Consider the following 25,299-nt stretch of genomic DNA (forward strand, 5'->3'; position numbering starts at 1 on the left):
CTCATGCACACCTGCATTTTTCCTGAGTCTGTGCAAACAAGATTTCCTCAAGAACAAGGCCGTCGGCAAAACAAAGTCGAGTCTTGTGCTTAGTCTTCCAACGTGCTTCAGGAGCCTCCTTAGAAGTTGTCTCGACTTAGCAGTTTCCTGCGACATGAAAGTTGCATGTAACTGGTCCTTACAATAGATTACAATGTAGGAACAAGGATTTGTGGGGCTTTGGAGGCATCTGAGATGAGTTAAGTACTGCTTCTGCCCTCATTCTAGGCAAGAAACAATTCAACTAAGCGTTAAGGCTGTTATATCCTGTTTCTAATTTTGCAAAATTATTTGCATTTCTTGAATCTCTTCATGCAGTTCATGATCATGTTTAGTAAAATGTTCATGGAAAAATCTAGGCAGTGAGTATATTGGTGTTCACTGTAAAGTTTTTCAACCCTACTGCATGTTTGAACACTTTTCAATAGAATTTTAGAAAAATACTGACCACGTAGTGTGTTTTGGACATGTTCCAAACATCCTAGTTATTGCTTCGTCTTCTAGGTATGTTCTGGTCGATTTGCACTTGGGGTGTAAAGAAACCCTTCCTGACCCACCTTCAGTGGACCGTTTGCAGGATGCCCTGCCCACAGCAGGGACACCTTGTGCTCGCCACACCCAGCTGCCTGTGACTCATGGCTCATGCCACATGAGGCCAGGAATTTTTTTAAAACTCAGTGAGCATTAAGGAAATCAAAGCCCTAACTCGCCAGCTGGACTCACTCAAGAACCACACATGGAGCCTGATACCTAGGAGGCTTACAGCACAGGAGGGAGGGAACTGGGCAGTAGGTAACCAGTACGGAATTTTTAAACCCCAACATGAGAACTTAATGAGACCTTAGAGAAGCTCTGGTTCATAATTTCTTCCACTTTTTTTGAACCTGCTGAGCTTGTTTTTCAAAGCTTTTGTACAAGCCCAAGTTTGTAACATATAAACATAAGCAGAATTGGGGAAAATGATTCCAAGGTACTGCTGATTCCACCAAGGTAGCTTCTAAAAGGGCTCTGACCACCAGTCTAATTCCTCTCATGTTGCAGGCCATAGGCTATAGGGATTGAAATGATGTAAATAGTTAACACTGTTAGCTGAAAGACTGGTGGTTCAAATCCAGCCACAGGTGTCTTGGAAAGCCCTAGCAATCAATCTACTTTTTAAAAAAAATAAAAATCAGGCTTTGATGCTGCATTAGAGCAGATGAGGGGAGGGAAACTGTCTGAAGTTAATACATGATTAGACATTGTATGTATGAATACAGTCTGGAGCAAGGGGTGCACTATGGAGTAGGGTGCAAGAAGAGAAGAAAGTGTTCAACAATTAAAAGAAATATTAATTTTTTTTTTAAATCAGCCTTTACAAACTCTTTGATGCACACTTCTGCTCTGACACACTTGCTCTGACTTGGAATCGACTCAGTGACAACGGGTTGTTTTGAAATGAGTGGTCAGAAGAAGAGCTACACCTCAGGCTTCTTCACTCTCAGCTCAGTGTTCTACACCAGCAGTTCTTCCTATACCAGTAGTTCATAACTGGGAGCAGTTTGGGTCCTCACCACGTTCCCATCCCCATGCCCCAGGCACCTTCGGGGGTATATGGAGACGTCTTTGTCCCATCTGAGGAGAAGTTGCACCGGCATCCATTGGGTAAAGGGCTAGGGTACTGCTAAGTCACCCTGCAGCGCATAGGACTGTCCTCCACAGCAAAGGATTGTCCAACCAAAATGTCATGAAACCTCAGAAATGCCGAAGTTGAAAAACTGTTTCAAACTATTGTTTCTACATCTGAATCGCCTGAAGAACTTTTTGTTTTGTTTTCTAAGAGGGGGAAAGGAGTAAAAGAAAAGTAATACGTATTATGGAGAAAAATAAAAGAGAAGGAATGAGGGTTGCTGGCTACTCTTTTAAATTGGTAGCATGACTCTGCAGCACACTTCAGTTGAAGAACTGCTCACAGCTGTGCTCACGCCCTTTCTGCATGACTTGGGGCCTTTAGGTTGGTTTTACCCTAGATGCGAAGTACATCTCTTCTTTCATCAGCTTATATCCTTCTGAAGAATGGCAGTAGCATAACCGCCTTCTGTTTAGCTGGGGCTGACACAGTAGACCCATCCTGCTCTCTTCAATATGCAGGTGGGGTTTTGAAGTGCTACTTACGCTCTTGTGGGCCCAGCGGCTGCTGCTGAGGTGCTTCCCACTTACACTGGGTTTCCTGGTAGGGTCAGACATTAGGACTGCTCTCCTTTCCATCTGCCCTTGTTGTTGTTGTTAGGAGACATCAAGTCAAGTACGATAGGGCTCATAGTGACCCTAAGAACAACACATCCGAACCCTGTCCTATCCTTGCATCCATATCCTCTCTGACACTCATGAGCCCATTGCTTCAGTCATCATGTTGATCCATCTTGTTGGAGGTCTTCCTCTCTTTTCCTGACACTTTACCTTTCACAACCTTTACCTTTCACAGCATGATACCCCTTCCAAGGAATAGGATCTCCTAGAAATCTGGAGAACAACCACTTGGCCAACTGACTGGAAGAGATCTATATTTGTTCCCATTCCAAAGAAGAGTGACCCAACTGAGTGTGGAAACTACAGAACAGTGTCACTGATTTCACATGCAAGCAAGATTCTACTGAAGATTATCCAAAAACGATTAGAACAGCACATCAGCAGAGAACTGCCAGAAGTCCAGGCTGGGTTTAGAAAGGGTAGTGGTACTAGGGATATTGTAGCTGTTGTTAGATGGATCTTAGCTGAAAGCAGGGAATACCAGAAGAATGTCTGTGTTTCATTGATTATGCAAAGGCATTTGACTGTGTGGATCATAACAAACTGTGGCTGACTCTGAGAAGAATGGGAATCCCAGAACATTTAATTGTGCTAATGCGAAACCTATACTTGGACCAAGAGGTAGTCATCAGAACAGAGCAGGGTAACACTGCATGGTTCAAAATTGTGAAGGGTGTACTCCAGGGATGTGTCCTATCTCCATACCTTTTCAACCTGTATGCAGAGCAGATTATCCGAGAGGCTGGGCTCTATGAGGAGAAGTGTGGTATCAGGATTGGTAGAAGATCTATTAACAGTCTACGTTATGCAGATGACACAACCCTGCTTGCTGAAACTGAGGAGGACCTCATGCACTTGCTGCAGAGGGTCAAGGACTGCAGCCTTCAGTATGGACTGAGGCTCAATGTCAAGAAGGCAAAGATTCTTACCACTAGACCAAATGGCAGCATCAGGATGAATGGCAAAGAGATTGAGATTGTTCACAGCTTCAGTTTGCTCGCCTCCACAGTCAACAGTCTTGGCACCAGCAGCCAGGAAATAAAAAAACGTATTGCCATGGGAAAGTCTGCTGTTAGGGACCTCTCCAAAGTACTCAAGAGCAATGGTGTGTCTCTGGAGACTAAGGTGTGTCTGATACAGACCATGGGCTTTGCAATCAACTACTAGGGAGGATAGAAGGAGAATTGATGCCTTTGAACTGGGTGCTGGAGAAGAGTATTGACTGTACCATGGACTGCCAAGAAAACAAACATTCATCTTGGAGAGGGTTAAACCAGGCTACTCCTTGGAGGCAAGGATTCTGGGGCTTTGTCTGACATACTTTGGACATGTTATAAGGAGGGACAGGTCCTTGGAGAGGGACATCATGCCTGGGAAGGTGGAGGGACAGCTCAGGAGGGGAAGACCCTCTATAAGGTGGATTGATTCAGTGACTGGGGTAATCGGGATGGGTGTGTCAGAAACAGTGAGATTGGCACAGGATAGAGCAGGGTTTAGGGCTGTTGTACATAGGGTCACTGTGAGTTGCAAATGACTCGATGGCACATAACAGCAACAACAGCAACATGGCCAAAGTATCTGAGACAGAGCTTCACCATCCTCAAGGAGCACTCTGGCTGCACATTTCCCAAGACATATCTGTTTGTTCTTTTGGCAGCCCTGGGGATATTCGGTACTCTTCACTAATACCACAACTTAAAGACATCAGTTCTTCTCTCATTCTTATTCCTTGTCCAGCTCTCTGATGCATAGCAAGTGATTAAAAAGACTATGGTCTGCATCAGTTGCATCTTAGTCTTCAAACTTATCATCACTCTTCAGTATTTTGGAGAAGCAGCAAATGCCAGAAGAATGTCTGTGTTTTATTGACTATGCAAAACCATTTGATTGTATGGATCACAACAAACTGGCTAACATTGAAAAGAATGAGAATCCCAGAACACTTAACTGTGCTCATTTGAAATCTGTACCTATACTGAGAAACTACTGTCTGAATGGAACAAGGGAAAACGGCACAGTTTAAAATCAGGAAGGGTGCGTGTCAGGGTATATAGTCTCTTTCCATACTTATTCAGTTTGTATGCTTAACATATAAATTCTGTGAAGAAGATGAATGTGGCATCAGGATCTAAGGAAGACTCATCAACAACCTGTGTTACGCAGATGACATAACCTTGCTTGCTAAATAAGGGAAGGGCCTGAAACACTATTGAAAGCCTTCAATATGGATTACATCTCAACATCAAGTAAACAGGTCCTTGGGCCGATGGGCAACATCACAATAGATGGGGAAAGTATTGACACTGTCAATGATTTGCTCTTTCTTGGATCCACAGTCTACACCCTTGGTACCAGCAGACATATCAGTACACATTGCTTTAATAAAGTCTGCTGTCTGCCCTTAGCACTTGAGATTATGAAAAGTTGAGAGAGAATTGCACTTAGTCTTAGTCTTGCAACAGTGATTCCCCAGATGGACCTGTTTCCACGGTTGCCATTGCTTTTGAGTTTTTTCCCCCACTGAGTTTTTAGAAATACTATTCTCTACAACCAAGCACAATCAATAAGAGTGCATCTGAATTCCAAAAAAAAAAAAAAAAAAAAAGAAATACTATTCTGGTGTTGTTAGGTGCCTTGCATTCATCTTCACCCTGTGAACAAGAGATCAAATCTTGCCCTGTCCTTTGCCATCCTCGCGGACTCCGGCCTCTTCCAGCTCACTGTTGTGGTCACTGTGGCTGTCCTCTTTTTAGCTAACTCTTCACTTTTCCCAGCATTAGGTCTTTTTCCAGTGATAGGCCCCTCCTGACAACATGCCCAAAGTTTGTAAGATGACATTTCACCATCCTTGCCCTCTGACGTACACCCTGGTTGAACTTCCTCCAAGAGAGATTGATTTGTTCTTTTGGCAGTCCATGGGTTTTTCAGTGCTCGTAGATAACAACATACTTCAAAGGCACTGATTCTTCTTCATTGTCCAGCTTTCACATGCATAAGTAAAAAGATCATGGCTTCAATCAGATGCACCTTTAAACTGACTCCTTTGCTCTTCAGCACTTAACAGAAGTCCTTAACAACAGATTTGCCTCATGCAGCACATCTTGACTTCTACTGACATGTGTTGTGGATCTAAGCAAAATTAAATCATTGACAATGTCAGCCTTTTCTCCATCATGATGTTGCCTATGTTTTCTTAATGTTGAGATGTAATTCATAATACTGCATGATTAACTCGAGTACTATTTTTTTCCCAATAGGATGGAACCCATCTATATTACAATAAATGCATGCAAGTGATTGTTGTTTGTTGTTATGTGCTATTAAGTTGCCTGCCACCCTTTGTATAGCAGCTCTGAAGCCTGCCCTGTCCTGAGCCAGTCTCACTGATTCTGCGGCACTAAGCCCCATTGCCCCACTTGTTGTTTCAATCTATTTTCTGTGTTTTACCACCCACCTACCTATCTACTTGCCCTAGAAATAGAAGCTCAGTGGAGGGCCTGAATTTGTATTTTAACAAGCTCTCCAGGTGATTCTTACACTCACAGAAGATTGTTGCTCTAGAGATATTTGTTTACCAAACACAAGCCAGAGTTCTATGGCCAACTTGGCTCCCAGCTAGACGTACAGAAATCTTGCTTTTAAATACTGCCCCGGGCCAGTTGTGCGATTGCATTGGCACTCATGCACCCCTGGGAATGATGATGTCAGATGCAGTCATTTGGGCCCACTTACATGCAGCCAGAGCACATTCTGTGAGGTCCCTCCCTGGCCTGGAGTACTCCAAGGCTTCTCCTCTCACCTGGAGGAAAAGCCAAAGTTCTTGCTGCGCCTTTCAGAGTTCTACAGATCTGTCTCCACTGTCTGATCTCATCCACCACTCTCCCACTTGCTTGTTTCATGCTACTTCTGTCCTTGACTTTCAATATGCCGAGAAGGCTACTCCATCCAGGCCTTTGCCTCCTATTCTCCTTGCCTGCATTTGTTCCCCAATTACCCACGTGACTTGCTTCCTCACCTCTTTTGAGATCTCTACTCACCTTCTCTGACCCACTAATTTACAACATCCTTTCTCGGTTTTATTATTTTTTTTTCTATTTAGTTTTATTATTCTTTGAAATGCTATTTATTTTGCTGTTGATTTGCTTCTTTTTTTTTCCCCTTCCCACTCATTAACCCTGTACCTCTAGCATCTTAAGTTGCACAAGGGTAAGGGTTTTTGCTACCTCTGTTCCTGTGGTGTGACACCCATGTCTAGCAGTGCCTGGGACATAGGCTCTTCAGCACATGGTTGACTCTTTGCCTCTTATTTACCAAATAAATCTTGACCTAAAAGTAGACATGACGAGGTCAGGCTCGCTTCCTTATAAAGAATTTACCCCGGTCATCTGAATAGAAGCTGCTCTAATTTTTTTTTAAGAGACAGAGGGAGCAGTGAAAGCCAGAGATTAATTCAAAGTGAAGTTCAACCTTGAAGGGCTTGTTCTGTGCCAATATTGAACCCCAGGCAGTTGACCCAATTGAGAGCTTCCTGGGAAGCTAGTGGAGCAGCAGCCCATCTGAGAGGGGTCCATTGGAGTGTCTGACAGGCCACTGAAATGACCTTACCAGGCATGTGTGCTGAGGTTCCTGAGAAAAGATGATCCATGGGCTGATACTTGATCACCATCAGTTTTCTACCTGAAAACTCCAGCTCACTGTGTAAAGCAGCTAACCTTCAGGAACTTGGGGGCAGATTGGGATCATTGCCATATTTATACCAAGACCAGGCTTCTCCAAGGGACCTGATACCAAAATCCTGCTGGGTCACCCTGCCAGCTCCCACTCACACTTCTGAGACAGAGCAGAAGGGCCTGCAGGATCGCAGCTGAAAGTGGGGCTGGGGGTGTTGAGGCAGAGAGCTTTTCTTTCCTCTTTCTCTCTCTTGATATAAAACTTCAAGGTCTTCTGATTTTCTCCACACATTTCCATCCTAACCGTGTTTGATCGTTTGCTTAAATAAGATCCTTATGGTGTGACCGTTGCCAGCAGCACTGTTTGAAACCTGTTAGCTGAAACAAAAAGCATTCTCTGAGGGAAATGAAAGGCCTGACTTCAGAAATCTAAGCGTTCCTGTCCATCTGTCTTTTTTCAAATGGCCTCAATTTAAGCTCTTAAATGTGTTCTGAGTGCCCCTCTACTAAGAATATACTGGGTAATGTTATGATTTTTTCCCCCAGCTACAATTACCCTGGCTCCAGGACTAACAGCTTGAAATGCTGTTGTCTGTGAGCCAGGAGAAATGTGAGTTACAGGCTTCTTGAAAATTCCAGGCCCTCAGTCTGCAAGAGAGATGGGCTCTTGTGTCTAATCAGGTCACCTTTAAATGAAAGCCAGTTGGGGCAGGTCTTCCTGGCTCAGAGGAAGGTGATGGTTGTTTAACCGTGGAAACCAAGGTCAGACCTTTGAGTGTGCCAGAGAGTCTCAAAGAGAGGGTGGAAAGTGAAGGAAGGGAATTCAAGTTCTCCCTCTTGGATTCTTTCCCACTCCCCCAGCGAGTGGCAGTACCAAGCCTTGTTAGTAAGTGATGATGGCCACAGTACTTTTCAATGATACCCTAGGCTCTGGGATCTGATGAGAGACCTTTGGAAGGTTTTTTAAATTTGACATGTTTTTATGCTTAGATATCTACTCAGTATAAATGTCAAGAAAGAACTCCATCCATCCAAGGCTTAAGGGCCATCAGCAGTATTCCCTGTTGGTCCTTCTTCATTCTTTGTTGTAAGTCAGTCTGTCAGCATTTAGAGCACTAACAAGGGAGCCCAGTGGTCCAAGGATCCCCTGGTGTCACTCTGTGTTGTGTGTTGGGCTGTTAATCCAAGGATTAGTGATTTGAGTCCACCAGCCACTCCCCAGGAGGAAGATAGGTAGTCTTCTCGCATAAAGATTTACAGACTTGGAAACCTGATGGAAAGTTGCTCAGAATTGGAATCAGCTTGACAGCAGTGGTAATTTGTGGGGGATTTTTAAAAAAAAAAAAAAAGAAAACCCTCTATGGTAGAGACCATTTACTCTTGGAACTTCCATTCTAAATATGAATATCTTAATTAAAATGAAGTAAAATTTAAAACTCAGTTCCTCAGTTGCACTATATGGCTCTCTCTACATTTTAAATGCTCAATAATCTTATGAAGCTAATGGCTACTATTTTGCACAGTATAGATCTAGATCATATCCATCATAACAAAAAGTTCTATTAGATAACACTACTCTGGGGTTTGAGTAAGGAATTGCGCTGCCAACCCAAAGGCACACAGTTTGAATCTGCCAGCTGCTCTCTAAGAGAAAGACAGGCAGACTCCTCCTCTGTGCTTAACTGCCTCTGAAAACCTGAAAGGTCATCTGTGAGTTGGTTCCAAGGAATAAAAACAACAACAGTAGAGACGAGAAGTGACGTGCCAGCCTGTGCTGAGGAAAGGGCAGGTCTCTCCATGAGGTGGTGAATGTCCAACATTGGCTTCACGTTGTCTCACAAGCTAGATGGCTTCTCAGCCTTTCAGAGTCTTGTGCTATGTGCATAGTCCATTGTGACCACAGAGCTGGCTGCTAGGCGAGAGACAGAAGGGAATATTTCCTTATAGTCTTGCAAATGCGCTACCAGCCTCTCTTTCTGCATATGGCAAAGAAGATCACCCACCTCACTCTGAGTGGTTTGCTACCTCAACTGTAGTTGATTATTAAGAAAAAAGGTATTGTACACAGCAATCATTAAAGCTGGGGTTCAGGAGATGGTAATTATATCTTTCTCTCTTTAATGTCAGCTTAAACTCTAACGTTTCTTTTTTTAGTTGATATTTTAATGAACATTTATAGAGAACTTAGATTTCCATTCATTCATTGTTTGTTGCACATTTTCCTCCCTGCCCCCCTCCCCCCAGTTCACTTTTCTCTTTGAGAAGAAAAAAAGTTCTTTCATTGTTATACAGCCCCCTGTCCACTTTACTATGTATATTTCTTTTAACCAGCTCTCTCCCTCATCTCTTTCAATGCAGTGTACATTATTTATCCCCTCTTTTCTTAGTTTCCCCCAACCCCGATGTCAGTCCTGTTCTATAACAGTGGCATTACGCAGTATTTGTCCTTTTGTGACTGAAATATTTCACTAAGCATAATATCCTCCAAGGTCACTCATTTTGTATATTTCATTAATTCCTTGTTTTTCAGTGCTGACTAGTCCATTGTGTGAATATACCACAGCTTCTCTATCCATTTATTTGTTGATGGACACTTGGGTTGTTTCCATCCCTTTGCTGTTGTAAACAAAGCAGCAATAAACATGAGTGTGCATATATCTGCTTGGGTGGCAGTTCAGGTTTTTTTAGGGTATATTCCCCGTAGTGGACTTGCTGGGTCAAATGGTATTTCTATTTCCAACTTTTTGAGAAATCACCATACTGCCGTCCATAGTGGTTGCACCATTTTACAATCCCACCAATAATGAATAAGGGTTGCAGTTTCTCCACAACCTCACCAGCATTTGTTTGCTGTTCTGTTGAATTTTGCTCTTGTTACTGGGGTGAAGTGATATCTCATAGTTGTTTTGATTTGCGTCTCTCTTAGAGCTAGAGATTTTAAACATTTCTTCATGTGTTTGTTCACCATCTGAAGATATGTTGTCAACAGGAGAGATGGAAAAGAGACAATGGAAACACTGAGATACTGTTCCCAAATGGTACACAGGACTTTTTCTGAATTTCCATATTGTGTTGTCTTTTTTTTTTTTTTTTTTGGTTAACAAATAATCCTTTATTGAAATATTTTCATCTGTAGTTTCTTAGCTAGCTGGGCATTCCACAGCACCACTGTTGATGTCTTCTATGATGTCATGAGGGTGACAGCCATCAACATTGCAGCCCACAGATTGGGCAGTTCCCAGGATCTCTTTAATAGTTCCAGAGAGTTCTCTGGCTAAAGACCGGTGTCGCATCTGCCGGGCAATGCCAACAATCTCATCAAAAGTGATATTTCCACTGTGCTTAATATTTTTCTGCTTCTTTCTGTCTCTGGGTGGTTCCTTTAGGGCTTTGATGATCAGGGCAAAGGCAGAAGGCACCACTTCAATCTGGGCCTGTCTGTTCTGAATCGTCAGTTTCACTGTAATCCTTAGTCCCTTCCAGTCACCGGTGGCCTTGGCAATGTCATCACCAACCTTTTTTGGAGACAGACCCAGGGGGCCGATCTTGGGGGCCAGAGCGGAAGTGGCACCGACTTCCTCACCGGTACACCTCAGGTACACGACTTTAATCTCGTTGGGGTCGAACTTGGGCGGCATGGCGGAGGCGGCTGGTGTCGGATGAACCCGGATGCGGGACGACTGAAGAAAGTTGCACCGAGGCCTCCTCCAAGCCGAAAGCCCATATTGTCTTTTCATTCTTCTGACTCCTTTTTAATTCCATTTCTTTCTCTGAACACTCAGCCCTCTAAACCCCACCTGTGTAAGAATTAACGCATAGATTTCCCCTCTGTAACCTCCTTTCCAGTTCTTTCTCTGTGATTAAATGCTTTCCTGATGTGGCAAATGTGTTTTTAAAAATATAGCAAGTCTTTGGGCTGGAAAAAGAGAGGCTGGTTCTCATTACTTAGCAGCATTTATGTGTGTGCACAGCCAGCCTTTGGGTCTTTGAAAAGCTGCCCTTTTTTTCATCTGAAAAACTTCACCACTTGGATTTTCTGTTATAATCACTGTTTCCTGGTGGCACAAGGTGTCTGCTACCAGTAACTAACAGCACCCTCCTTAGTGCTTGCTTGTGTAAGGTCTTTGGAGTTAAAGGTTATCTGGAACTGCCAGCAGTTCAAGATTGGATGAGGTATCTTTGTATCAGTGAAGTATGAAAACAAAAAAATTCAAAAAAGTGAAAGAGCTAGTGTTTATTGAATGTTTGCTATGTGCCATCCTCTGTTCTAGGCACCTGATAATTTTTGCCTTTGATTCTCACTGCATTCCAATGGTTAGCATTTTATAGAAGGAAAGTGAGGCTTAAAAAAGTCAAACCAATTGTTGAAAGTGCACTACTTGTGAGAGGTGGAACTTGTGCTTTATACCTGAGTCTTCTTGCTTCTGACACCCTCGCTTTATAGACTTCTAGAAAGCCATGTTTATCGTAAAGGTCCCTTTAGAAAATGATTCTGGGCTCTCTGCTCCTCATCGATCCAGATTGCCCTCCCTTCTTGTGCAGCCTCAGCCGCATCCCTGAGACATGATGGTGAAAGTCGGAGTAGATGGATTTGGCCGCATTGGACGCCTGGTCACCAGGGCTGCTTTTAACTCTAGCAAAGTGAATGTTGTCGCCATCAGTGATCCCTTCATTGACCTCAACTACATGATCTGTATGTTCCAATATGGTTCCACCCATGGCAAGTTCAACAGCACTGTCAAGGCTGAGAATGGGAAGCTGGTCATCAATGGGAAAGTTATCACTATCTTCCAGGAGCGAGATCCCACCAACATCAAGTGGGGTGATGCTGGTGCTGAGTATGTTGTGGAGTCGACTGGTGTCTTCACAACCTTGGAGAAGGCTAGAGCTCACTTGAAGGGTGGTGCCAAACGGGTAATTATCTCTGCTCCTTCTGCCAATGCCCCCATGTTTGTGATGGGCGTGAACCATGAAAAGTATGACAGCTCTCTCAAGATTGTCAGCAATGCCTCCTGCACCACCAACTACTTGGCTTCCCTGGCCAAGGTCATCCATGACAACTTCAGCATTGTAGAGGGACTCATGACCACAGTCCATGCCATCACTGCCACCCAGAAGACTGTGGATGGCCCCTCTGGAAAGCTGTGGCGTGTTGGCCATGGAGTTGCCCAGAACATCATCCCTGCATCTACTAGCACTGCCAAGGCCGTGGGCAAGGTAATCGAACTGAATTGGAAACTTACCAGCATGGCTTTCCATGTCCCCACTCCCAGTGTGTCAGTTGTAGACCTGACCTGCTGTCTGCCAAATATGATGACATCAAGAAAGTAGTAAAGCAGGCATCAGAAGGGCCCCTCAAGGGCATCCTGGGATACACTGAAGACCAGGTTGTCTCCTGTGACTTTAGTAGTGACACTCACTCTTCCACCTTTGATGCTGGGGCTGGCATTGCCCTGAATGACCACTTTGTCAAACTCATTTCCTGGTATGACAGTGAATTTCATTACAGCAACTGAGTGGTCGACCTGATGGTTCACATGGCCTCCAAAGAAGAAGAGCCCCTTGGACCACCAGCCCCAGCAATAGCACTAGAAGAGAGAGAGACCCTTAGCTGCTGGGGAGTCCTAGCCCCAACTCGATCCTCCCACACACTGAGAGAATCTCACATCCTTGACACAGTTTCCATCCAATCCCCCTTTCTCAAGGGGAGGGGCTTCAAGAGCCCATCTTGTCATGTACCATCAATAAAGTACACTACTCAGCCAAAAAAAGAAAATTACTTTTGACATTTTAGACATCCGGGCCTGGGACTCTTGTTCCCAGCCATGTCTCCCTAGAATAACCCATGTTCTCTTATCTCTTCTCTCTAGGTCACCATGGAGTAATAAGTATGACCCTCCACTGGAAGATGGAGCCATGCCATCTGCTCGGCTCAGGAAGCTGGAAGTGGAAGCCAACAATGCCTTTGACCAGTATCGAGACCTGTGAGTTACTTCCTTCTACTCTTTAATTCTCAGTGTTTAGGAGTGAAATCATTAATGAGAGTGACAAGCCAGGTATCTCTCCCAATCCTTCTACTGACTCACCTAATTAGTTGAAATTCTGAGCCAGCATTAGCAGAATGCTGGTCACACGTTTGATAATTGATTTAGTAGTGGGACATCTTAGCAGTAGAGCACTACTACATGAAGGCCCAATTGCATGTTACTCAGCATCATGATTCATAGTAATAGTGAGTACTACTGGGTCCGTCCCTACTGTGTGTGACATGTGGTACCATGTGTTAGGCACAGTGTGTCAGAATCCTCACAAACAGTACCTAGTTCCTATTTTTTAGATGAAGACATTAGGACTTGAAAAGATTACAATGCTTGTCCAAGGCCAGAGGCAAAGTGCAGAATCACACCTATGTCTCCATCACTTAAAGGACCCAGTTTTTCACTGAGCCATGTGCTCCTCAGTTCATTTCTGACCAGGAGCTCAAAGCTCTTTGTCCCAGGCCAAGGCAGTACTATTGAGAGCCTCACTTGGTGGAACCTTGGCAGCCTCTCATTGAGCTAGCAGTTGTTGAATTTCTAGGTGTTGAGGGCCTCAGCCCCTGCCTCCAGCTCCACAAAGTGTGTTTTCTGAGTATGTTTACATTCTCATCTTTTGTTTCTAATCCCATTTCATGTTGCCTTCCACCACCAAAAAAAGAAGAAAAGATAAGCACTTGATCAATTTTGCCAAGTAATGACTCTAGAGAAGTTATTTGCTCCTTTATAGTTTGTGTATGTGTGTATCTGTAAAACAATTGCAGTTTCAGCATTCCTCACATGTATAATCCAGTGACATTAGTTGTGTTCATCATGTTGAACAACCTTCACCATTATCCATTCCCAGATTTTTCCTTCACCCTTGACCAAAACACGTCCTCTTTTGCCCCTTTTTCCTATATCTCTGGTACAAGCTAATGAAGTATTTTTATTTTGATCCAACAGAGTATCAGTTTAAATTATGTTCTTTCCTGAAAATGTAGTAGAACTATAAACTATCCAATGCTAATTCATATGTCTTTACCCATCTAGCAGTGGTCTTTTGTAAAGATCGTTTTAGGCTTTGGAGCCTACATAGGTTGTTTGTTGTTTGTTTGACATCTCATTAAAAATCAGTTTTCACTCTTGGGTCTGGAACTGGCCAGAGTTTGACACAGTCCACTCCTGAGCTAAGCACAGAAATGGAAATAATAAGCAGCTGAAACATTTGTGAAAAAATGTTATTGTTAAACTTATAAAAATTTCAGGTCTCCACTTTGCAAACTGAATGATTTTTTTTTCATAGCCAATTTAATATAATAGATTTAATAAGAAAATTCTCTTTTTCCCTAAGGAAATGGTGAATAAATGACCTCTGTCTATCACAGTGTAATACTTAAAAGTTATTAACAACAATAAAAAAAAACTGTAATCTTTATTTATTTTAAGTACCTATAATGTACCAATATTTTATAAGCCTTTTTTTAAAATAAAAAATTCTGTAGTTAAATACGTATAACCAAGCATGTGCCATTTCAGTCATTTTTACTTGTATTTTATTATATCCACCATGTTGTGCACCAGTCGCTACCAGCTACGTAAATTCTCTTTAATCCTTGCAAGAACCTTTTAGGAAGATAATTTTTTCCTTTTGATTTATTTATATATATATTTCCCCTTTATAGGTAATATTTTAAATATTATCTGAATATTTTACTCACCAGAAGAGCAGGCCTATTTTGTCATCTTCTAAAACTGAGAGATCTTACTTGGCATCATTCCTTTCTTCTCTTAAATGCTGCATTCAGTGTTTTTGCTAATGGACAACATGTTGAGCTTTGAGGAAGTTCAGATTTTTTATAGACTTAAACATTTTGATCATTACTGCCTTAATAAGCTGATTCAAAAATAGTTGTCTCCTACAACCACTTAAGACCATACCCAAGGAAGAATACACTTTGTCTCTGACTTTTCTCTTCCTTCCAGCTCATTTGAAGACACGTAACAACACATGCATAGTCTTTTCGCTTGTTACCATAAGTGTTTCCTCAAAATTATTAACCAGAGTTAAGCCCATTGCCACTGAATCAATTCTGACTCCTAACAACCCTCTAAGACAGAATAGAACTGCCCATAGGTTTTCTAAGCCTGGAATCTTTACAGAAGTAGACTGCTACCTCTTTCCCCCACAGAATGGCTGGTGGATTCGAACTATCAGCCTTTTAGTTAGAAGCTGAATGCTTAACCACAATGATAGCAAGGGTCTCCTAGTATTACCATTAAACACTTCTCTAAACAGTCATTAAATTTGCACAGTAGTAACGTTCTAGAAAGTGAAAGTTCTCTCATTCAACAAACAGATAATGACACTGAGGCTCAGAGTCTTCTTACAGAGATTGGTACAAGTAGAAAACAGCAAGAAGTGGAATTCAAATTCTGTCCAGCCTTTTACTGTGTCTCAGAAAAGTTCAAGCACAGCCCTTTCTACGTTAATATACCTTCTTGAGGAACTTTTAGTGCTAATGACTTACTTCCATATACCTTTAACTTTACCTTTTTTCTGAAGGTGAACTCAACTACAAGGGGATTGAGAGATGGGTGGCACTGTGACTTCCTACAACAGGTCTAAGTGACTGAAGAGCCAACTCCTTAGTGGTTAGTTGAGTGGGACAACTCCGTACCCTGAGAATCATTAAACGTTTGTAATGGTGCCTTCCCATGCCTGGAGAATGCCCTTCGCAGCAGCAGGTAGCTTAAAATAGGAAAGAAAGAGAGGGGAGAACACAGGGTCTCTAGATGGTGTCCGTGGAGAAAGGCAGGGCCAGGAAATCCCTTCATTCTCCTGAGAGTGAGAGGCACCGGAAAGCCAGGTTTTTCACATAGGGCAGAGCCTCAGGAAGCACGGGAGGGATGGTGGTTAGGTGCTGTTGTTTAGGCACTGCAGCTTCCCATTTTGTACCAGTCAGTGTTATCACAATGTACTGTGGAACTCCTCCCTGAGACCATATGTGAGGAACATTTTCCCAGCTGGACCACACATGGTGACCAGCCCATTTCTGATCTAAAAATTATGAAACCAGAACACCATGGTACATTTCTCACCTCAGTAAGTTCTCATTCTCACAGTGCCTTGTAAGGCTGTCAGTAGCCACGTCAGTGACCGAGAAAGACTTACATTAGCTTCCCTGTAGTCTGGGACAGAAGGGAGTCATCCAGGTGCTTAGAGGCTTTTTCTCTACCTTAAACAGGACAGTTAGATATGCCTTCCCCTTTATTCTTCATTTTTATCCAAACCAGATAGATGCGTGCCTGCAGAAAGACTCATTTTATCTCCGGTGACCAAAACTACAGAGATCTTCTGTAGAGCCTCTGACCTGTCAGTATTTGTGTTTACTTCATGCCTATAAATGAGCTCAGGCAAATGTCATTTAGTGACAGGAGGCATTCCACCCAGCACTGTCTTACATGTGCTGGTTTCAGTCACTCCAAGAGCTACTGCATGAGATGCTGGAAGATAATCTGCATCACAGGTGTGAGGCAAGATACCCAAGAGTCCCAAACAAATGTATATACTTTCCAGAAAAAAAAAGCATAATAGAGAAAGTTACCATCTTGAGAGCAGGGCAGACCCATCACCCAGGTGATCATATCTTTAGTTTCTAATGACCCCAAATATTTCTGAATTATTAGATCTTAGTGAATCATGGATTAGGACCATACTTAATTTCTGCTCCTCTTGACTACTCAGATTTGACCTCATTAGAACTCTTATGGCACAATTGTGAAAGTGGGCTTTTTTCCTATTTTATGGACAGGGGATGGAAAGGTTTCTCAGTTTATATTGGGAAGACCACATTAAACTGTTCACGCTATTACCCACCTTTCTATTACCTTCTGAAGTGTTAGAGATTGAATGAGAAAAGAGGCTTCTGGTGGAATCAGTAATAGAATTCTTGCCTCCTATTCAGGAAATGTGGGTTTGCGTCCTGGGTGGTGCACCCCTTATGCATCTGCTATTTGCCAGTGGAGGCTTCTGTGTGGCTTTGAGGCTAAACCAGTTTGAGTTTGAGCAAAGCTTCAAGACAGGAAGGAGGAAGAAAATCTGATAATCTATTTCCAAAACTCAGCCAGTGAAAGCTCTGTAGTTAGTCATGAGGAGGGGACAGGATGGGGTAGTGTTTTGCTCTGTAATTTTTGCAGTTCCTGTGAGTCTTTGGCCAACTCAGAGACATCTAGTAACAACCACCATGCCCATTATACCTACCTTACCTCTCAATTGGCTCATGCGAAAAGATTGTGGGGATGAATCTTCCAAATAGAAAAACACAACCTTTATACCCGCTACAGTTCATGTAATGAGCAGAGCTGCTTGGTTCTCTCCATTCACTTGTTACAGGCCCAAACCCTCCTAATGTTCTTGGGTTAATTACCTGAAAGACACTGGTGAAAGATACATTCACATGTATGTGCACACTTAGAACTAAAACATAATCTGTGCAAGGCATCTTAATGTAAGATCCATTCCTTTCTAGAGAAGTAGTTCTTGCATGCAATAGAGTCTCCTCTCTGCATCTATAAGAGATAAAATTATCTTCATTAGCATCTTGAAGCAAAGACTTTGATTCTGTCCTCAGGCTCTGGGCTTTGAGCCTGGGTCTGTAAAGGCTTTGACTTTGCTGGGAATTAGAATGAATCATTTGCAAGTGGATTTGGTGTAGTCAGAGTGCTGAAACTGGGATCAGAAGAAGGGCTCACCAGCAGGCCTTTCTGGGTTGCAACTCCATAGTAAGTGTAGCAATGTGACATCCTCATCACCTGTCTTATGCATGGCTTCTCTCATTTATATATTGAGAGTGTGGCTCTGTCCCCAAGGTAGACAAAAGGTGACTAGAAGTCTGGAGGGATGAGTTGTATTTTGTAGGGTTCTGGTTCTCTTTAAGGTCCTTTTCTTTGCTTACCTTTTGTACTGCATTACCTTGCTGTTACATCTCTTCCCACCCTCCTCCACTCCTCCTAGGCTCCTCCTGCATTTGTAGATTGCCTTTCTGCCTTCAAAAGTCAGTGACGGAAAAGAATGTGACAATAGTTCTCTCCCCGAGAGAATAACTTTAAAGCAGGTGCTGATAGCACTATCCAAACCACTATTTTCAGATTAAAAGAATTTGCTAGAAATGCATGGGGATGACAGACATTTTGCTGGGGCTGGGCAAGGTTATTATCTGATCTTAAATTTCATCACTTTTCTTCCCAAACCCTCCTTCCCTGATCTCAATATCTTGTCTACTTGTCATTCTTCTCTACCAAACCCTCAAGATAGTCTTCCAAAAAAAGAGATAGTCTTCTATCCCTAATTCATGGAAGTGGCTCAGGACAGGATTCATCATCCCAATACCTTAACACCTGGGGAATACGAAAATGTAGCAGAAATCCAAACTCTTGGGTGGCTGGCACATGGGATCACTTAACATTCTTTTTTGACAGGGTTGACTGCTTGTTCAAGCCTAACCTTAGTATAACTCATCGGTCACAAAACCTTATCACTTGACCTAAGTGATCCATCTTTCTTGGAGAGACTTAGACGTGGTGTCTCCAAGGTAGTCTAAGAACACGCAGCTGCCAGAGAAATGGCATACTGGTAGTGTGAGCTACCAGTTTGCAGAATGTACCCCTAAAATCAGCACTTTGATTGCTCAGGTTCTCAGAGAGGATGAGAAACCTTCCCTACTGCAGCTTTTACGTTAGGTCTCGGTGTTGCCTCTGTCGGCCCAGGCTTTACCAGGACCAGATGTTCTAACCGAGGGGGCTGGCACTGCTTTCTTCCAAAGATGATTACTCCCATCTGTGCCAGACAACTTGCCCCATGCTCAGTGAGTCTTGGCTTGGAGCAGATAATACCTTCAAACATGCGGTTGCAATTTATTGGCCTTATAAGTTAATTTTAGTGGGTGTGCAATTGATTGAAATCAAAGCTTAATGAAGGCCAGAGGCTGGAGGGTGGAAGAGTATGACGGGAAGGCATTTTGTGTTCTTCTTTGCTTCGGGTCTGAGATAATCTTCAAAAGCTTTAATTAGCTTTTCTAATCAGCCCTTCTTGTCTAGAAATCTAACAGAGTGAAATAAGGTTGGCGTCCCTTTGACAGTACTGGAAGCTCACTGGACTTTGCCTAAGTGACCAATGTGCTTGCAGGCAAGCCTTCCCACTCCACCTCCACAGACTCCTCTCCTGTCTGGTCATTCTGAAGTACAATTGCATCTAGTCCTTCCTTCCACATTTTATTCTTTTCTTCAGATGACATTGAAGTAACACTGTTCTACAAAGAAGGGGACATCCAGTTTGGTGTGACAAAAAAGTATGTTGCCTTTTGTTTCTTAGGTCCTTGAAACTGTATGTCCCTAACCATCTTCCTAACAGGTATCTCCTTGGACCCTGGGCTCCAAAGGACTACTCATTCCTCTAGGCTTGACGACAGACCCTAAAATTTCAGTATTACAGTGTTGTTAGGAATAGTACAGGGAATGTAAAATGACAGAGAAATTTTCTATTACAGTAGAGATAGTGAAGTACAGAATCTCTGGGTTTTATCAGTATGACAGAGCTGGAAGCCTCCTAGGCAGGAGGCACAGACACCTTTCAAAGTCTATAATCCACACTGCAACTAGGATGCAAAATCAAGAGGTCATTGATTCTGAAAGAGACTTGATTTGATTCTCTGTCTTTCCCTTACTGAATAATGTTGGGCAATTAAGGCAACCTTTCTGAGCCTTTGTTTGCCTACTCTATTGTAAAATGAGTGTAGGCAGCAAGAAGACAGCCAAATGTGACTTCTACCAACTCCACAAAGGGAAACTGTCTCCATCAACAACATTCACAGTACAAAACTAATTCTTACAAGGTCAGACACGTCCTCCCACTCTCCTTCACCTACTTCTACTAACTCCAGCACCAATCTTATTACTCTTTTGGGTCCAAAATCCACTACAGTGGCTACACAGACTTTATAGAACCGTGCTCATGGTCACAGGGTTAGGGAAGTTAACAGACTGTAATTAAAATTGGCAATTAGATGCAGTGTCTCAGTCCAGACAGCTTCTTAAACGTGGTTGCAGGCCCTTTGGCCTAAGACAGTGTTACAAAGTTCTGTCAGTTCCTCCAGCAAGCTTGGGTTGAAGACCTCTGGATCTGGCTCCTTGGGGCAGCAGTCTCAAGTCAGCTCTATCCCATGTTGGTTTCTGGTTCTCTGCTGATGTTGCTGTTGCTCTTGTGTAGATCTGGCTGGCTGGCTCAGGAATCTCTGGCCCCAGAGGACACATCCTGCTTCCTCTTCCTTTTGGTGTTGAGATTCCCAAATTCCACCACTGAATCTTCTCATTTTAAACCAGAGGGATTAAGGGAGCTCTGGTGGCCTAGTGGCAAGAAGCTGCACTGCAATCCCAGAGGTACATGGTTCAAATCTACCAGATGCTTTGCTGGAGAAGGAGGGGCAATCTCCTCCTGTACCAATCAGATCCGATTTGACAGTATACACACATAAAATAATAAAAAAAATTTTAAAACAAACAAACCTAGAGGGATGGTAAGACTAGTCAATCCCCTGTGGATAGACTAATACACCCAGTTTGTATGATCCCACCCATCAATAGAGGGAGCCCTGGAGGCCTAGTTAAGAGTTATGTTGCCTAATAGTCTATGTGTTTCCTACTGCCAAAGGGGCCCTTTAGAGTAGTGAGAGAAGATCTTCACCCTGAAACCCACAGCATCCCTTTTCAGCAGGAAGTAGCTAAGAGAATACGCCATCCCCTTTTCCTTATGAATCAGGGTGAAGTCTCTCTCAGGGAGGAGTGATAGGGAATGGCAAAGGACACACCGACAAAGGAGATTAATCAGAACTGACTTTGACAAGCACTGTGGCAATTGGATAATTAAAACAGACATTCGGATGGCGGGGAAGAAGAACAAACTGGGGAGGAGGGTGGAGAGAATGGTGCGGCAATGAAGGAGTGAAAGCCCAGAATCCCTGTGAATGTTCATTGAAACTATAAAATTTAATAATAATAAAAAAAAAAAGAGTTATGTTGCCAGCTCATAGGTATGTGGTTTGAGTCCACCTACAGCTGTGCAGGAAAAAGATGAACAGTCTCATCCCATGCAATTAATGCTTCTGAAAACCCACCGGGGGTCAGCTGTGAGTTGATTCCCACTCAGTAGTACACAGCAGAAGCAACCCGATCACTGGCAAAGTCAGTGACTAGGAAAGCCACTTTTAACAGTAAACCCCTGACACCACATCTGCCAAAATAGCAGCCCTGTTAGTTCACCGGACTGGGGAAATATACTGAATGACTCTCACTGGCACCATGCTGTTATTCCAAGCTACTGATGTAATGGTTATTTTCATTTTATAGTTGTTGCCTATGTGGACTTCTTCATTCTGTGAATTTATGAGGGTTAGTATGGAGTTGTTTTCATGGCAAATCTGGTGAACTCTGTAGTAACAGACTTAATGGCATTAGCAGACCATGTGATGCATTAGAATTCTGGTTATGGGTTCTGGTCACAGCCTACAGTGAGATAATCATTCCTAGTCAGTCTCCCTCTTCTGTCTGCAGGCAGAAGAGATGAAGACACTGGTAGTTCCCTTTCTGGAAGCTCACCATCATTTAACACATATTTGCTGGAACACACAGTATAAAAGTCATTCCCTGCCCCTACCCTCTTGCTTTAGTGCATGTGGTCAAGAGGTACATACAGAAACAAGCAAACAGAATATTTGCAGGTATGTGCAAGTGTTGTGGTAAGTGCTGTGAAAGAGCAAAAACTAGGTACTAAGGTGACAAAGGAGCCCTGATGGTGTAGCAGATTAGACATTACGCTGAATACTCATTTGGAGCTCGCTGCCTGGTCCACAGGACTCAGTAGTCTACTGCCATAAAGATTTACAGTCGTGAAAACCTGTAGGACAGTTCCACTCTGTCCTGTTGCTAGAAGGCAGAATTGACTCATAGTGGGTTTTTGAGATTGCGAAGAGCAGTGAGGGAATAATTTTGAAAAGGCTGGCAAGGGAAGGCTATGTGGGTTAATTGTATGGGTCATAGTACAGAAAAAAGGTGACATAAGGGGACTGTTCTCCTGAGTGAGGGCCTGTTTAGGCCTGTTTGCAAGGTTGGCACTTGGCTGGAGTCCGAGAAATTTAAATTTCCGAGGAGTTCTAACCACTGTAACTGGTTCGCTCTGCCTTAACTTGTATTGCAAACAGTATGGCTTAGGATGAAAAGCTGCTTTCCTTCTGGGAGTCTGGAGGTTTGGTACGTGTTGGGCCAAGAACGCTTACGTGACCAGTTCCTGCTAACAGCCCTGGGCTCGGTTTCTCTAGTGGACATCACTGGAGACAGCATTTTCGTGTGTGTTGTCTCTGCTTGGTGCTGAGGAATTTAGAGCATGTGCTGTGACTGCTGGGAGAGGACCCTGAGAGTTTGCATCTCCAGACTTCACCCTGGGTCCTTTCTCTTTCCAGATTGTGCTTTATATCTTTTCACTGCAATAAATCATATTTGTGAATACTCCTCTGCTGAATCCTCCTAATGAGTCCTTGAACCTGAGGATGGCATTGGGAAGAGGTGGAAAAGGCAGTGTTTGAAGCATGTCAGAGTCTCCAGGGTGGGGAAGACATTGCCTGGTTCCAGGACTGTTGGATTGCCAGGCCCAGGCTATGGATTTTATTCTGAGTATGTAGGAAGGGTTTAGGAATACAAGAGTTCTGGTGTACAATTTAAGAAATTCCACCATAAGCAGTTTGTAGGCTGAGTTGGAAAGGCCAGGCATAGAATGATCCTGACACACTGGCTAAGATGCTGGAGCTTCTTCCTTTAGTCTGGCCAAGTGAGAGCTGTTGTGTAAGTTTATCCAGTGTTTTCTGCCTCAGGAAGAGCCGTCCTAAGCCCATTTCATCTTCAGGAATCAGAATCCCTCCAGGAGGTGGGTGAATACACTGAACAGAGTTAATTCTAAAGTAATATTCAGGAACGTTTTCTGCGGCTGGATAACAAGTGGAGGGATCATTTGGTTAGACAAGAGTTAGCACCTCTTCCCAGAAAAGAGGGTCTCCAGAGACTCCCCGCCACTGCTGCTTGTGCTCCAGAAAGTTGACTGGCCTCCAGCTTGTCAACAGTGTAATTTGCATATTTGCGTTTCAACATGACTTTTATCTGCAGCCATGTGTACACAGGCTTCTGCAGACCCGCCTTATCTGCTATGGAACTCTGACTTGCCACAGTCTTGGGTTTGTGTGAAAGTTCTAGGAGCAGTTAATGGGAAAACCTAAGTTTCCCTCAGTGTGTATTAATTGAACTGGGAGAGCAGTTGAGAGAAGCCCCCTTAGCTTTCATGGGGAGTTAAGTCCTGTTTGCTGTCCTGCTCTGGTAGTGAGTTTCACATCTTTTCAGTTGCTAGTCTAGAGACTAAGGTGTGCCTAATCCAGGCCAGGATCTTTGCTATTACTTGCTATTCCTCAGAGAACTGGACAGTGACTAAGGATGATAGGAAAAGAATTGATACCTTCAAATTGTGATGTTGGAGAAGAGTCTTGAACATACCATGGGCTGCCAAGAATACAAATAGGTCTGTCTGGGTGAGGGTGAAACCAAGTTTCTCTGTGGAGGCTAGGATTTTAAAGCTCCATCTCACATACTTTGGGTACATGGCTAGGAGAGACTGGTCCTTGGAGAAGGACATCATGCTCGGAAGGGTGGAGGGACAGCATGAGAGAGGAAGATCGTAGATGATGTGGATTGATAAAGTAACTGGGGCAGTGGAGGTAGATGTGTCAGAATCAATGAGACTGGCTCAGGATAGGGCAGGCCTCAGAGCTAGAGGGTCACTGTGGGTCACAGGCGACTTGACGGCACATAACCACAGTGACTTTTAGATCTTTTTCAATTGCTACTCTTTTTTTTTTCCTATATTTTATTAATTTTCATAAACATTTACAGAGATTTTGGGTTTCCATTCATTCATTGTTGCACTATTCTCTCTACCCTCCTCCCAGTTTGTTCTTGTCCAAATGCCACAGTGCTTGTCAAAGCCAGTTCTGATTAATCTTCTTTGTCAGTGTGTCCTTTGCCATTCCCTATCACTCCTCCCTGAGAGAGACTTCACCCTGAGTCATAAGGAAAAGGGGATGGCGTATTCTCTTAGCTACTTCCTGCTGAAAAGGGACGCTGTGGGTTTCAGGGTGAAGATCTTCTCTCACTACTCTAAAGGGCCCCTTTGGCAGTAGGAAACACATAGACTATTATGGAGATTGATTTTGGAATTTAGATGCACTCTTATTGATTGTGCTTGGCTGTACATGTTCATATCCTTGAAGATGTATCATGGGGGTGTTGCAACCTAGAAGACACAACTTTGACTAACAAGTTATAAGTACATGAGTCCAAAAATTATGGAAAAGTAAAAGAAAAGATTCTTTCATTGTTTTACAAACCCTCCCCCAGGTCCCTTCCACCATGTAGCCCTCGCTCTAGTCTCCTGTGATGACAGAAATACCTAGTTATATATCTCTTTTAAACAGTTTTCTCCCTCCTCTGTTTCAGTGCAGTATACATTATTGAACCCATCTTACTCAGTCTCTCCCCAACCCCAAGGACAGTCCCATTCTACAACAGTGGCATCATGTAATACTTGTCCTTTTGTGACTGGGATATTTCACTCAGCATAATGTTCTCCAGAGTCAACCATTTTGAATAATATTGCATGAGTTCCTTGTTTTTTAATGCAGCATAGTATTCCATTGTGCGAATATACCACAGCTTCTCTAGCCATTCGTTTGTTGATGGGCACTTAGGTTGTTTCCAACTCCTTGCTATTGTGAACAAAGCTGCAATAAACATGGGTGTGCATATATCTGCTTGGATGTCAGCTATGGTCTCTTCAGGGTATATTCCCAGTAGTGGAATTGCTGGGTCAAATGGTATCTCTATTTGCAACTTTTTGAGAAAGCGCCATACTGCTTTCCACAGGGGTCGCACCATTTTACACTCCCACCAACAGTGAATCAGGGTTCCAGTTTCTCCACAACCTCGCCAGCATTTGTTGCTTGCTGTTCTGTTAAATTTTGCTATTTTGACTGGGGTGAAATGATATCTCATAGTTGCAATTGCTACTCTTAAACAGAATCTCCACTATAGCTTCCTGACCTCCTAAAGAGGGCATCTCGGCAGGCTTGCTGCACCCCCCAGCCTGGAACACAGTGACTGAGAGCATTGCTACAGGCTGCTTTCATCTGACAGCC

At 43.2% G+C, this 25,299-nt stretch overlaps 1 protein-coding gene across 1 annotated transcript in view; it reads left to right on the forward strand.

Moving 5' to 3' along the window:
* The window catches only part of CAPZB (capping protein (actin filament) muscle Z-line, beta), a 201,109-nt gene that overhangs the window by 140,006 nt on the left and 35,804 nt on the right, over nucleotides 1-25,299 (forward strand). The window contains exon 4 of the mRNA XM_006883585.1: nucleotides 12,869-12,982. Coding sequence (XP_006883647.1) covers nucleotides 12,869-12,982 — 114 coding nt within the window. The remainder of the gene's footprint in view (nucleotides 1-12,868; nucleotides 12,983-25,299) is intronic.

This window comes from Elephantulus edwardii, unplaced genomic scaffold (assembly GCF_000299155.1).
Source record: "Elephantulus edwardii isolate Elephantulus edwardi_28Jun2011 unplaced genomic scaffold, EleEdw1.0 scaffold00028, whole genome shotgun sequence".
Classification (NCBI taxonomy): domain Eukaryota; kingdom Metazoa; phylum Chordata; class Mammalia; order Macroscelidea; family Macroscelididae; genus Elephantulus; species Elephantulus edwardii.